Source organism: Brassica rapa, chromosome A10 (genome assembly GCF_000309985.2).
Source record: "Brassica rapa cultivar Chiifu-401-42 chromosome A10, CAAS_Brap_v3.01, whole genome shotgun sequence".
NCBI classification, from domain to species: domain Eukaryota; kingdom Viridiplantae; phylum Streptophyta; class Magnoliopsida; order Brassicales; family Brassicaceae; genus Brassica; species Brassica rapa.
In genome coordinates, this window is record NC_024804.2 from 2325252 (window position 1) to 2340515 (window position 15264).

At 43.8% G+C, this 15264-nt stretch overlaps 1 protein-coding gene across 1 annotated transcript; it reads left to right on the top strand.

Moving 5' to 3' along the window:
• The first annotated feature begins 396 nt into the window (after positions 1-396).
• Positions 397-2351, top strand: LOC103844423 (gamma-secretase subunit APH1-like). Its single transcript, XM_009121209.3, has 6 exons — positions 397-461; positions 576-752; positions 931-1016; positions 1500-1625; positions 1769-1896; positions 2002-2351. The coding sequence occupies exons 1-6, from the start codon at positions 397-399 to the stop codon at positions 2146-2148; spliced, it is 729 nt and encodes a 242-aa protein (XP_009119457.2). The 3' UTR covers positions 2149-2351.
• Positions 2352-15264: the final 12913 nt, after the last annotated feature.

Here is a 15264-nt window from a genome sequence, read left to right on the forward strand (position 1 = left end):
GGAAGTTTTTCATCGAGTTCTGTTATCTCTAATCCCTGCGCTAGCATCAGCGGTTTGTTGGACTCCCAGAGATCCCCCAACCGTCCAGCATAGTTGACGAGCTTGGAGGCAGCGAGAGTTTCCCTGAGAGACTCCAAGCCCATCACCTCTCTCCACTCCTCCCATTCATGTGCCTCACGCCACAATATCCGCCCACCTAATTCACAGCAATACACCACATTCTCTATCAAATGCCAACACCTATTAAGTTCGGAGGTTTCCTGATTCCCTATTTTCCATTTGCTTTCACTTGGTATGTAGGAAATACATGTCAATGCGCCATTCATAGATACCACCTTCTCATCCTCTATCGCTATGCTTTCGCACATTGTGGGAAGACTATAATAAGGCGGGGGCATGGGGAGGGCATCCCAAGTCTGCTTCTTTGGGTCGAAAACTTCTCCCCACTTGCTGGAGTTACGGTCATCACACCCTCCGAATATATATACCTTCCCGTCCACCACACCAGCCACAGCTGAATATCGAGCCACCCCCATGGAGGGGAGAGTGTTCCACGTGTGAGATTGACAATCTAGAAACATTACACTCGATGTGGCTCTCCCGCCAATCCTACCACCCGGGAAACATTACACGGGAATGTGGAGGCCTTTCCTTCCTCTGAACACCAATGTGTGGTGGCCTTATGCTTTACTTGTTCTCTCCTCTGTTTGCTTCCAGGAAGCTCTTCGCTTTCTTTTCTGGACGCTTTACATGTTAACTACTCTCACACACTTGCTCTTCTTCTTTTGAGTTAGAGAGCTACAAATTGTTAATGCTTGGACTTATCATTATTGGAATCTATCTGAGTTGTTATCCAAAGTTAATTACTCATACACTTGGGTTGGTTGCTGTATAGATTGCTCACATGTTATTATTGTTGTTATACTGAAGGAGGCTTGATGATGTCTTGGATTCCTTTGCGGATCGGATCTCAAGGCCCCGCTTGTTTCTCACTGATAAACTTCAGATTGCTCTTGGTACGCTATTCCTGTTTATTTGTTGAAGTTCCAAGTTAAGTTCGTAGATTATCTGCTGATTTGTTATGTTAGGACAACACTACTGTGGACTCCTGCTGTCTGGAAAAAAAAAACATGTGATAAATGAGCTGCAATTATCTTGTTCTGGAATAGGATAGTATGTTCTGTCTTTGATTTAGAGCTTGTCTAATCGTACTTAGGCGTTATTTTCTGATTGTGGGAGAAGGAGGATGCTGAAAGGGACCCTAGAGAACACTTGCTGGGCATCTGATAATAATAGAAACAGTGCCATGAAAATAAATGGGATATTATGTCTGCATTGGTCTTAAAGCTTGTCAAATCGTGTTTAGGCGTTCTATTCTGGTTGTAGGAGAAGGAGAATGCTAAAATGGAACCTAGAGTAGAGAACCATCAGGCACTTGTTGTTGTGCATCCGGTTTCTTACTATTTGATATGATCTAAGACCATCAAAATTTTATGCAGCTGGTGGTTTAAGTCATGGTGTGGCTCATGCCGTCTTCTTTTGTTTGAGCCTCTTAACTCCCGCATTTGGTCCAGCCACATTCTATGTCGACATATGTTCGAAGGTCCCATTCTTTCTCGTCTCTGGTGAGTCAACTGAACCCAAAGTTCTGTTTTTTACAGCGTAGATTATTAGCTTTGTGACTTGTTGATTGAGTCGCAGGTGGTTTTATTTCCTTGTAGTAGACTAGTTGTACTCATGATGTAGTCTTACTACCATGTCTTTACAGCAACCATTGCTCTTGCATTTGTCACGATCCACACATTCTCGATGGTCATTGCTTTCGAAGGGTATGCAAAAGGGAACAAAGTAGATCAAGTTATAGTTCCAGTCATACACCTTTCTGCTGGAATGTTGGTAAGATCTCAGATCTTTGTCCTTCTGCTATGTATGATGATATGCTAATGCATTTTTGTTTCTCTTCTTCTAAACGTAATCTTTTGTTATCTTGGTGCTTACCAGACATTGGTGAATTTTGCATCGGAAGGCTGTGTGATCGGTGTTCCTCTTCTTTACCTTGTGGCATCATTGACTCTTCTGCATTGTGGAAAGATGGTTTGGAAAAGGCTGATCAAAAGCCGGAACCAAAGTGGCCCGACCTTACGGTGATCTGGCCACAGGCTCAGTCTTTTAGGCTTTAATCCTCTCTAATTGCGTCAAAACTTAAACGTTATGTCATTTTATTCCTTTCTTAACGCAACCACGATCCTGTATTGTCGAAAACTTGGACAAAGTTTTATGTAATGAGAAAAAGAATTCTTGCAGAAAAATCAGTTTATAACTTAAACAGTGAGATATATATGGTGTGTTAATTAGATGGGGTAATTAGCTGAACAATAAATTATGCTAAAATCAGTCATCCAAATGGCCTTCCTCACTTAATTTTAATGTATGTGTTTCCAATTTCTGAAACTGGGCTGGGCTGATAATGACATATGTTGTTTTTTTTAACGCAGGATTTTTTTTATAAATTTTTCAAAATTTTATAACTTTCTATTCGAAAATAAATTATTTTAAAACTATTTTATTATAACTTTTGAATTTTGTCATCCGACCCAGACCACTGGTCTAACTGGATCTATCCGATGATCCATATACATTATGGTTTGGATTTAATGAAAAATCAATTATTTATAAATTTGATAACCCGATAACAACCCAAACTATTAGCCCACGATACGATACTGGTTTATCGATTTTTAATAGTTTTTTTTATAGGACTGGTTTATCGATAAAAGCCCAAAAAATCTGATAATATTTAAAATAAAATTTGATTATACTTGTTTTATACTTTTTTTAATATCACACAAAATTGAATAAACTTGTAATTCTTTAGATTTTGATTAAAAATTTATCACATCATCCAAGAAAAACAAAAAAAAATCAATAATAGAAAGAAAAAAAGACAAAAAATTATTGATATATCAGTATTAGTTTATTTTCTTATTAATAACCTTTTATAATCTTGTTCAAATACATAATGACAATCATTACATAACAAATTAATTCACAATGATCATACATATCAAACAACAATATTAAAGAATCTCTAGTTGTTTCTCTAATGCTATTTTGCAACGATCTCCAACCATACTTCATTTTCATATTTTTTGTTTATTTTGAAGTAAATTTTGATTCAATCCTATTTCAATTTGTGTTTCAGAATGAAGTAATGAATAATGAAATAAACCATTAGAGATACATTAATCTATGTTTCGAGATGTGTTTTTGAGATTGTTCTTTGCTAATGATGTGGTTTTCATTTGGCTTTAATTTATGTTATATTGTATATATATATGTTATTATAAAATTTGTTTTATGTCAAGTTTTGCCATTATTTGTGCAATTTGGTCTCAGCATCAGGCTCGGTTTTGGGGTGGCTACTCTTTTGTGATCCAAGGCATGAAATGCACAAAATCTGAACCTGGAATTTTGTTTGATCATCACAATACAATGTTATATACTCTAGTAACCAACATGAGTAGTAACACTATGTTCAATCTCATAGAAATCAGTATGAGTAAGAACATGATCATTTCATAGACTCACGATCTAGAAGAAAATAAAGAAGCATTGTAGATAAAGATTGCTTTTGAGTCATCATTCAACGATTGTGTTTCTTTATGGTGCGGAACCGATCTACCCATCGAGAGTATCCTGCTGTTTTGATTTCAAGAAGATCAATGGTATCCGACGTAGCATGGTCCGATGAGGAATTTTTTGCAATGAGCTGAGCCAAACTACCCAAGGAGCTACGCTGAAATTATTGTGTTGTGTAAAACATCTTCTGATGTAAAATCGAAGATCAACGAGCATATGCTTGCAGCCATTATTACTACCGATGGATCATTAGCACCACTTGCCCAACACCAAGACTTTCAGTAGAAGTGAAGGGAGATGAAACCCCATCTGTTGAAATCAGTACGGTTCACGACGATAGTGATGATTTCGAGGAGCATCTTCACGACTATGTTGTTGACGTTGGTTCTGATGGTGATGGCGTTGACATAGGAGTATCTCGTGATTTTGGAGAGTACCATCACGATGATGGTGAAAGTGTTCATACTCTTGCTGTACATGCCCCCTATGAAGATGACCAAGGTCCTGGACCCTCTCAGCGAAGACCCATCGGTGACTACATTGACATGTTTCAGATGATACACACTCATTACCCAGGACTCATGTCCAGCCTGTGCCTTCCAGAAGATGATCTTCTTACGTTTGATCAGAAGAGCAAAGCCACGACTAAAATGTTAAAACAAATAATGGGGCTTATTAAAGCTGAGAGTGACAGAGCTGAGAGGGAGATGGAGATGATTGGAGTGCAAGAGATTGGGGATCAGGTGCCAGAAGCTGGTGGACGAAAGCAGATAGAAGATGGGAAACTTAAGCCGTTTAAGGAAGTGGTGGTGACCATCATTCATCAGTACTTCAGTTCCAATGATATACCTGAGCTCATACGCAGTATTGAGGATTTAGGAGCACCGGAGTACAAGGCAATATTTGTAAAGACCAAATCCTCCGGACAAGCTACACGTAAGCCTGTTCATAGGAACCCAGTAGGTAAAGGAGCTAGTGCATCAAGGAAGATGAACCCGACAAGAGGAAGACAATCACCAAAGAAGCATAAGAGCTCGGATAATGTTAAGAACGTCTCCAAACAAAATTTCCCTCCTACTGAGGTGTTTCCCTCTGCTAAAAGTAAGAACTCGTGTGCTGTTTCAGGTTCAGTGGTGTCCCAAAAACCATCCAGTAAGAAGATATGAACACCATCTCATGGAATTGTCAAGGGGCCGGAGCCTACTTGACCACGAAACATCTCCAGGAGTTACATCGTTTTTTTGCACCTTCTTTTCTCTTTTTATCTGAAACAAAAAATACTCGTTCTTTTTTACAAGACTTTCAAGTTTCTTTTGGTTATAATAAATTGTTTACCGTGGAGCCGGAAGGCAGAAGCGGTGGTTTGGCTTTGTTTTATATGGATGCGTATGATGTGTCGATCCTCTATTTTGATAAACATATGATAGATATTTCAGCAACAATAGAGGGACATAGAGTCTTCACGACTTTTGTCTATGGAGATCCGGTCGTTGAGTGCCGAGAATATGTATGGGAGCGCCTTACCCGTATGAGTACGACGAGAACAGGGGCTTGGCTCATGTGTGGAGATTTTAATGAGATAGTAAGCAATCAGGAGAAGCGAGGAGGACGCAAACGACCAAAGATGTCCTTCCTACCTTTCAAGTTGATGCTTAATAATTGTGGCATGATGGAGTTCCCGTATAAAGGCAATTCGATGTCATGGATAGGATACAGAAGTTTCGGAAAGGTTCAATGTAGACTGGATAGAGCTGTAGGTAATGAAGACTGGCATCAGTTTTTTTTCCACACAAATGTGGAGTATTTAAAATTATGGGGCTCAGATCACCGTCCTATCTTGACCCGTATACAGTCTCGATCAGTTAGCTTACAGAGATGCTTTAAGTTTGATAGACGCTGGCTGTATAAAGATGGGTTCAAGGACGCCATAGAAACAGGATGTGGTTTCACGGAACCTGATCCAGACCGACCGCTCCATGCAAAGATTAGCGACGTTCGGCGGTCTATCTCTCGATGGAAGCGGACAAATCCATCAAATACAGAGAAGAAGATTGAGGCGATCAAGGAACAACTCGAGAAAGCTCAAGTCGACCCCAACACCCCAAGCACAGAATTCCTGAACCTAAAGTGGAATCTATGTACAGCTTTCAGAGAACATGAACTATATTGGAAACAAAAGAGCCGGGTCAAATGGCTGAAGGATGGAGACAAAAATACGAAGTTCTTTCATGCTTTGACAAAGAAAAGACGAGCCCGGAATCGTATAACCAGACTTAAAAAGCCACAAGGTGGATGGGCAGAAAGTGATCAAGGAATCGAACAAGTAGCCTCTGAATATTTTCAATGCTTGTTCACCTCGTCACAACCAGAAGACTTTGATGAAGCACTCTGGTATGTTACCAAGAAGATTACCCCAACGATGAATGCGTCGCTTACATGTCAACCATCAGACCGGGAAATCCAACAAGCCATCAAAGACATAAATCCAGATAAGGCACCAGGGCCGGACGGTATGACTAGTCTTTTCTACTAGAGCTTCTGGGAGACTACAGCGAACGAAATCATCAACACGGTAAAGGAATTCTTCGCCTCTGATGCTCTTGACCCGCGGTTGAATCAAACAAACATATGCTTGATTCCTAAGACCGAACGGCCGAGAGAGATGACAGAGTTCCATCCCATCAGCCACTGTAACGTGAGCTATAAAATCATCTCCAAGATCTTGTGTCAACGTCTGAAGAAAATCCTCCCGAAAGTAATATCGGAGACCCAATCCACCTTTGTGGCGAAACGTCTTATTACAGACAATATTCTTTTAGCTCAGGAAGCCTTTCATGCTCTGCGAATGAACCCAATATGCAAAGCAAAATTCGTGGCAATCAAGACAGACATGAGCAAAGCTTATGATAGAGTAGAATGGAATTTCCTTGAAGCTTTAACGATCAAGATGGGATTTGCAGAGAAATGGGTTGAATGGATACGAATATGTATTTCCTCGGTCTCCTATCAGGTTCTCTTGAACGGTGAACTTAAAGGTAATATCACACCATCACGTGGACTTAGACAAGGCGATCCCTTATCCCCATTCTTATTCATAATCCTTACTGAAGCGCTAATCTCACAACTTAGAGGAGCAGAAGAAGAAGGGCGAATATCGGGACTGAAGATTGCAAGGGCATGCCCATCCATCTCACATCTCCTCTTTGCAGACGACAATATTTTTTTTCTGCATAGCAAACGTCCAGCAATGTGCTGAGTTGATGAAAATCATCGATACATATGGCAGAGCATCGGGCCAGCAGTTAAACCAAGGCAAATCAGCTATCTTGTTCGGAAGAAAAGTCCCACACGAGCTAAAAGGTACACTGAAACAGACTTTGGGTATCCACAAGGAAGGTGGCATGGGCATGTACCTCGGGCTCCCAGAGAAGATATGTAGTTCGAAACGACAAGTATTTGCCTTTGTGCGAAACCGGCTAAACGAGCGTATTAACTCATGGTCAGCGAAATTTCTCTCCAAGGGGGGTAAAGAAGTCCTTTTAAAGTCGGTAGCCCAGGCACTGCCTACATATGTGATGTCCTGCTTTCTCTTACCCAAAAAGATCATAAAGAAATTGCAAGGAGCCATAGCAAAGTTTTGGTGGAGCACAAAAGCAAATAATCGCGGTTTACACTGGATTGCGTGGGAAAAAAAATCTGTAAACCTTACGATAGGAGTGGTTTGGGCTTCAGAGATCTGAGTGATTTTAATATGGCCTTACTTGCCAAGCAATTATGGAGACTGCTACAACGCCCCACATCCCTACTTGCACGGGTACTAAAGAGCAGATACTACCGACATACTAATCCTATGAAGGTTAAAACATCTAACTCCCCATCTTTTGGGTGGAAAAGTATCATGGCAGCGCAAGACCTCCTCCGTGCAGGCCTGAGAAAAAGGATTGGCTCAGGGTATAATACTCGTGTATGGTCAGAATCATGGATTCCGGTAATCCCGCCATGGCCACCTAAGGATAACGGTAGCCATAGAGATCACGACCTATTTGTTAATAGTCTGATCGACCAAACGTCTAAGACCTGGAGGGTGGAGCGGCTTCAATCTCTGTTTGATCCGGGAGATATTCTGTTGATACGAAGCTTGTGGCCTAGTCATAACTTTAGCGATGATATATTTTGTTGGATCTACACAAGATCGGGTGCTTACACAGTTAAATCAGGGTATAAACTTGCGACACAAATGAAGGAGGAAAAGGAGGAAATACGTGGCCAAGAACCGAGTATAAATGGCTTAAGGGAACAAATTTGGCTACTGAAAACTCCTAGAAAGATCAAACACTTTCTATGGCAAGCTCTCTCAAATAGCATCGCAGCTGCTAGTCTTCTAGTTGATCGCCACTGCGGTCATGACCGATCATGCCAGAGATGCGGTAGTGAAGAAGAATCGGTGAACCATATCCTGTTTACATGCCTTCCAGCACTACAAACGTGGGCCTTGTCGGATATTCCTACTATTCCGGGATCTTTCCCGAGTACCTCTCTATATGAAAACTTTGATTACCTCCTTCTACGTGCGAAAAGAAGCAAAGCGACCAGCTCGATGCTCTCTTGTTTCCCATGGATCACTTGGTTCATTTGGAAAGCAAGGAACAACAAAGTGTTCAATGGAAAAGACATCTTACCGCCAGACACGGTAAGTCACTCAACACAAGAAGCAGAAGAATGGAAAGTGGCACAAGTGATACAGCACTCAGCGTCAATGACGAAGACACCTGGATCGAGCGAAGACGATCGGACCGAGCCATGCTTACCAAGATGCCAAGTGGATGCATCCTGGGTGGTAAAGTCTGATGTCTTTGGAGGTGGTATCGTAATGGAGACATGTTGTAGGCATGGATCGGAGGGTCGAACGGACAGACGGACGGACGGACGGATGACCGATCTGCGGTTCAGCCTTGTCTCGGATGGATGGTACTGGCCGGCTCGTCTCTTTCTTGGGATCGATCCTGCAACAGATAGGAACAAGAACAGAACAAGATATGATTCTTTTGGTTTTTATAGAAATTGGATGAATGAAATCTAAAACAAAAAGATAGAGAAAAGAGTAGATTGGCGGATGGAATCTGCTGCTGGACGTATGTCTCTCTCAGCAAGATGCCTAGGTCGGATAGGAGGATAGATATGGTTCCGGCTCTTGTTGGACGTGTGTCTCTCTCAAGATTCAGACAAGGAATGGAATGGATCGATGGACGCCACAAAGAACAATGGATCGGCTCTTTGATATGTCACACGGCTGCTCTCAATGTTTCTCACAACTGAAAGGCTTAGGGTTTTCTTTGCTAAAGCAAAAACGATTTCATAAAAGACTTAGCCGAAAAGTTGGCAACTACAAGGGTTTAAATAGATGTTCCTTACTGGATTTTAAAGAATAAAAGGGCCTAGACAAATGGCCAAAGTCTTAACCGAAATAAAAATAAAGAAAAAACAATAGACCGGTCGCGGTTTGAGATGTCCGGATCAGAACTCATAGTATGCTTGCATGTTGCCTCATTAAAACCTTTCGGGAAAACCCAGTGGGACAAAACCTCGATAAGGAAAAAGAGTACAACACATACTACTCCTTCTGATGGTCGGCTATATCTCTGAACCGGAAGCAAGTTGGTTGGATGGATTGAGCATGAAGGTGGAAATGGTCAGGCCGGCTTCATTCTGGCCGATGGAGGAGAACTGGCTCGAATGGACAGGGTCTGGAACCTCTAGTGGTTCACCGGTGTCTTCCAGCTTCAAGTCAGACAACTCCTGGATCAATAGTTGCTTGAACCCGGTTTGTTCCTGTGCAAGCAACTCCTGGACAGCTTTGGCAAATCCAGCTCTTATAACTCTTGAACCGGACCTTGTGGTTGGACCTTTGCGGATAATGGGAACCTCAGTCGTGGGTACTACAACATCCCCTCCCTCTTGAACAGGTTCTGTCCTCAGAACATCTCCGTCATCTGCAATATAAGGAGACAAGTCAGACACATTGAACGTTCGGGAAACTTGGAACTCACCTGGCAGTTCTAGCCGGTAGGCATTGTCATTGATCCGATCGAGCACTCGGAATGGTCCGTCCCCTCGTGGGGCTAATTTGCTCTTCCTCTCTTCCGGAAACCGTTATGGCCTCATGTGGAGCCACACCCAGTCGCCTGGTTGGAAGATAACTTCTGTGCGCCCCTTGTTGAGCTTTATCCGGTTCCGTTCAGCCTTCTTCTCCAAAGTCTCCTTGACTTGCCGGTGCATGTTCTTCACAAACTCAGCCTTTTTGTCACCACTCTGGCTGACTTGCATGGCTGGTGGCAATGCTGCTAGGTCCATGGGCGTCTCTGGTCTAAAGCCATACACGATCTCAAAAGGGGAGAGGTTAGTAATAGAGTGCCTTGCATGGTTATAAGCAAACTCAATGAAAGGCAAGCAACTCAACCAATTTTTAAGATTCTTACCCACCGTAGCCCTCAATAACTGAGAGAGTGTATGGTTTACTACCTCGGTTTGTCCATCAGTTTGTGGATGGCAAGTGGTCGAGAAAAGGAGCTTGGTTCCAAGCTTTTTCCACAATGTCCTCCAGAAGTGGCTGAGAAATTTTGTGTCTCGGTCGGACACGATGGTACGAGGCACTCCATGTAAGCGCACCACTTCCTTGAAGAAGAGATCAGCGGTTTGGCTTGCATCATTGGTCTTGGAACACGGAATGAAGTGTGCCATCTTGGAGAACCTGTCCACTACAACAAAAATATAATCCTTGTGTTCTATCTTGGGCAAGCCCAGCACAAAGTCCATAGACAGGTCGACCCACGGTGCAATAGGAATAGGTAAAGGCATGTGTAATCCATAAGGATGCGACCTGGATTTGGTTTTGAGACAGACAGTGCACTTGGCGCAAAGGCTCTCGACGTAGCGCCTCATCCGGGGCCAATAGAAGTGGTCGGTCAGGACGTTCAAAGTTTTATCCCGACCGAAATGCCCCATCAACCCACCCCCATGAGCTTCTCTGGTCAGTAAATCTCGCATGGAACCATGAGGAATACACAGGCGTTTCTCCTTGAAGAGGAACCCGTCCTGCTGATAGAATGGACCCATGGCCCCCTTAGCAGTGTTACTGTAAAGCTCAGAAAAGTCAGGATCAGTTTCATAAGACATTTTGTGTTGCTCAAAACCCATGATCTTAGCCTCCATGGTGGTAATGAGTGTGTGGCGCCGAGATAGGGCGTCGGCCACTATGTTGTCCTTTCCCTTCTTGTACTTGATCACATAAGGGAAAGTTTCCACGAACTCCAGCCACCTAGCATGCCTCTTCTTGAGTGTGGTCTGGCCCCTCAAATGCTTAAGAGTCTCATGATCTGTATGAATAATAAACTCTTTAGACAAAAGATAATGTTGCCAAGTTTCAAGCGACCTTACTAGAGCATATAGCTCTTTATCATAGGTGGGGTAATTGAGGGCGGCTCCACTCAATTTCTCACTGAAAAAGGCCACTGGCCGGCCTCCTTGGGTCAGCACGGCTCCTATTCCTGTCCCTGAAGCATCACACTCAATTTCAAAAGGTTTATCAAAGTTAGGAAGAGTTAAACCGGTGCATGTGTCAAGCTATATTTAAGCCTGTTGCAAAGGTTACATTCTTCTTGATCACGGAGGTCATTGGGGCGGGGTACTGAAGTCCTTCACAAATCGTCGATAGAAACTGGCCAGTCCATGGAAGCTGCGGATATGTCCGATCGTGGTCGGAGTCGGCCAGTCTTGTATCGCCTTGATCTTCTCTTCATCAACCTTCAGTCCCTGTGAACTCACAACAAAGCCTAAAAATACCAACTGATCAGTGCAGAATACACATTTCTTAAGGTTAGCATAAAGGTCTTTTTGCCTTAAGGCTTTCAAAACCTGTTCTAGGTGTCCCATGTGTTCAGTTAAAGACCTGCTGTAAATCAAGATATCATCAAAATATACAACCACGAATTTACCAATGTAGGGTCGGAGGACCTCATTCATGAGTCTCATGAAGGTACTAGGGGCGTTGGTAAGGCCAAACGGCATCACCAGCCACTCGTATAGACCTTGCTTGGTCTTGAAGGCAGTTTTCCACTCATCTCCTTCCTTCATGCGGACTTGATGGTATCCACTCCTGAGATCAATCTTAGAAAACACAACAGACCCACTCAGTTCATCCAACATATCATCTAATCTAGGTATAGGGTACCGATATTTGATGGTTATGTTGTTGATGGCTCGGCAGTCCACACACATGCGCCATGTCCCATCTTTCTTAGGCACTAGTAGGACCGGGACTGCACAGGGACTAAGGCTCTCGCGGATGTAGCCTTTGTCCATGAGATCTTGGACCTGCCGTTCCAGCTCCTTAGCTTCCTCAGGGTTGACACGGTAAGCGGCTCGGTTTGGTAGTGGCGCGCCGGGTACAAGATCGATCTGATGTTCTATGCCACGGACAGGGGGTAAACCGGCAGGGATCTCGTCAGGGAAGACATCCTTGTAACGTCCCATGAGGTCCTGTACTACGTCCGGTACTTCAGGAGCTTCTAAACCTGCAAAACAACCTTCCTTAAAGATCATTAGTAGCACCTGTGTCTCACGTTGTAACGATTTAAGCACTTGTCCGGAAGTCATGTAAAGGTTAGTGTTACTTACCTGGCCGGACTGCGTCATTGCCTTCTGCATTTCATGAACTTCTTGAGGGCTGAGAGGTGCTAGGCTGTGCTTCTTGTTGTTGTGGACGAAACTGTAGATGTTGGTGCGGCCATGGTGAAGTGTCTCCTTGTCAAACTGCCACGGCCTTCCGAGAAGTATATGGCCGGCTTGCATGGGCACAACATCACACTTGACCTGGTCTTGGTACTTGCCAATACTGAAGGACACAACAACTTGTTCGGCAATCTTGAGCTCAGTCTCATCATTGAGCCATTTGAGACGGTATGGTCGAGGATGGGCAGTTTTGACCAGCCCTAGCTTATCAACAAGATACTTGCTAGCCACGTTAGTACAAGATCCGCCATCTATGATCAAACTACATACCTTGTGATCAACACTACATCTGGTGTGGAAGATGTTCTCCCTCTGGATGGTCTCTGGGTCAAAGAGGGTGCTAAGAGCTCTCTGGGTCACTAGCAGCTCGCCTGTTTCCGGGTAGTCGGTTACTTCCTCATCAGAGATCACTGTCGCGGCCTCTGCCTCATCTTGGGACTCATACTCGCCATCCCCCTTTAGGACCATCACTCGTTTGTTTGGACAATCCCGAGCGTAGTGGCCTTTGCCCTGACACTTATAACAAATGATGTCACGAGTACGCAAATTTTGGGCTTGAGTCTTACCCTGCTCCGGCTTAGTTGCATTAGACGATTCAGCCTGGTTTGTCTTGAATCGGCTCTCAATCTCAATTGTCTTGCCCTTGTCGCCTTGCTTTGAACCCGGTTGAGTCCAAGCAGGTTTGCTGCGGCTGGTACTGGCCGTCTTGCGCTTGATGTGCTGCTCGGCTTGCGTAGCAAAGTGCAACAGATCGTTGAAGTCTTCATAGTGTTGTCTCTCCACCTTGCGGGCAATGCGGTCTTGCAGCCCTTCCAGGAATTGGGACATCATTGTCTCCTCGGGCTCGTCGGTCTCAAGCTTATTCCTAAGTGCCTCGAACTCCTCGAAGTACTCCTCCACAGTCTTAGTTCCCTGCGTAAGTTTACGAAAACGTTTTAGTACATCACGCTGGTAGTAAGATGGAATGTACCTCGCGCGAAGCTTGGTCCGCATCTCGGTCCAATTACGCGCTCTCCACACTGGCCCGGACTTAGCAACGTCTCGATCCCACCACGAAAGAGCATTGTCCGTCAGCTGGGCTGCTGCTAGGGCAACCTTCTTGGCCTCACTATATTGGTAATAGTCGAAGATGTACTCCATGCGCTTCTCCCACACGATGTAGGCATCCGGATCAACCTTGCCGGCAAACGTTGGGGGATGAAGCTTAAGCGCCTTGCCTCCCAACCAGGGCTCTTCCTCCTCTCGGTCTCGACCTCCCCTATGGTCGCGGCCTCCTCCTACTTGGGCCCGGGGTCCTCGTGCGTTCCTCCTACCTCCCCGGTTCGGCCTCTCCTCGTCCTGACTGCGCGTATCATCGGTACTGTCCGCGTCCGAGTCAGTGTCATGCGGATCCGGCTGATGCCTTCCTGGTGGTCGAGGTCCGTTGGGCCTGCCTCCCTGCCGTATCTGAGCAAGCTCGGCTGTGATAGTCCTAAGGCTCGCCCTCAGTTCCTCATTGTCAGCTAGGAGCTGAGCGTTTATGGCCGCTTGGTCTTGACCTACATCTCCCATAGTTCTCTGAGAAGAAACTCAAAGAAGGATTAAAAGGTAAGGGGGGTTAAATAGTTGCTTGGGTCGGATACTTTGAGTATCGACCAAGGCTAAGAGTAAATGCAAAAAAAAAAGTTAATACAAAATCGAATCAGGTTTGAAAAAGGAAAGGAAATTTTTTTTTTTTTTTTTGAAAACTTGGAAGACAATTCGAAAATTTAAAAATAAGGAAAGTAAATAATTTTTATTTTTTTTTAAATGGAAAGATCAAAAACTTGGAGAACAATTCCGAAATTTTTAAAAAAAAAAAAATAAGGAAAGTAAATAATTTGTTTTTTTTTTTTTTTTGAATGGTGACGGCTAGGGTTCAGAAAGAACTGAGTTTCGCAGGAAACTTCAGCTCTGATACCAAAATGTTGTAGGCATGGGTCGGAGGGTCGAACGGACAGACGGACGGACGGACGGATGACCGATCTGCGGTTCAGCCTTGTCTCGGATGGATGGTACTGGCCGGCTCGTCTCTTGCTTGGGATCGATCCTGCAACAGATAGGAACAAGAACAGAACAAGATATGATTCTTTTGGTTTTTATAGAAATTGGATGAATGAAATCTAAAACAAAAAGATAGAGAAAAGAGTAGATTGGCGGATGGAATCTGCTGCTGGACGTATGTCTCTCTCAGCAAGATGCCTAGGTCGGATAGGAGGATAGATATGGTTCTGGCTCTTGTTGGACGTGTGTCTCTCTCAAGATTCAGACAAGGAATGGAATGGATCGATGGACGCCACAAAGAACAATGGATCGGCTCTTTGATATGTCACACGGCTGCTCTCAATGTTTCTCACAACTGAAAGGCTTAGGGTTTTCTTTGCTAAAGCAAAAACGATTTCATAAAAGACTTAGCCGAAAAGTTGGCAACTACAAGGGTTTAAATAGATGTTCCTTACTGGATTTTAAAGAATAAAAGGGCCTAGACAAATGGCCAAAGTCTTAACCGAAATAAAAATAAAGAAAACAATAGACCGGTCGCGGTTTGAGATGTCCGGATCAGAACTCATAGTATGCTTGCATGTTGCCTCATTAAAACCTTTCGGGAAAACCCAGTGGGACAAAACCTCGATAAGGAAAAAGAGTACAACACATACTACTCCTTCTGATGGTCGGCTATATCTCTGAACCGGAAGCAAGTTGGTTGGATGGATTGAGCATGAAGGTGGAAATGGTCAGGCCGGCTTCATTCTGGCCGATGGAGGAGAACTGGCTCGAATGGACAGGGTCTGGAACCTCTAGTGGTTCACCGGTGTCTTC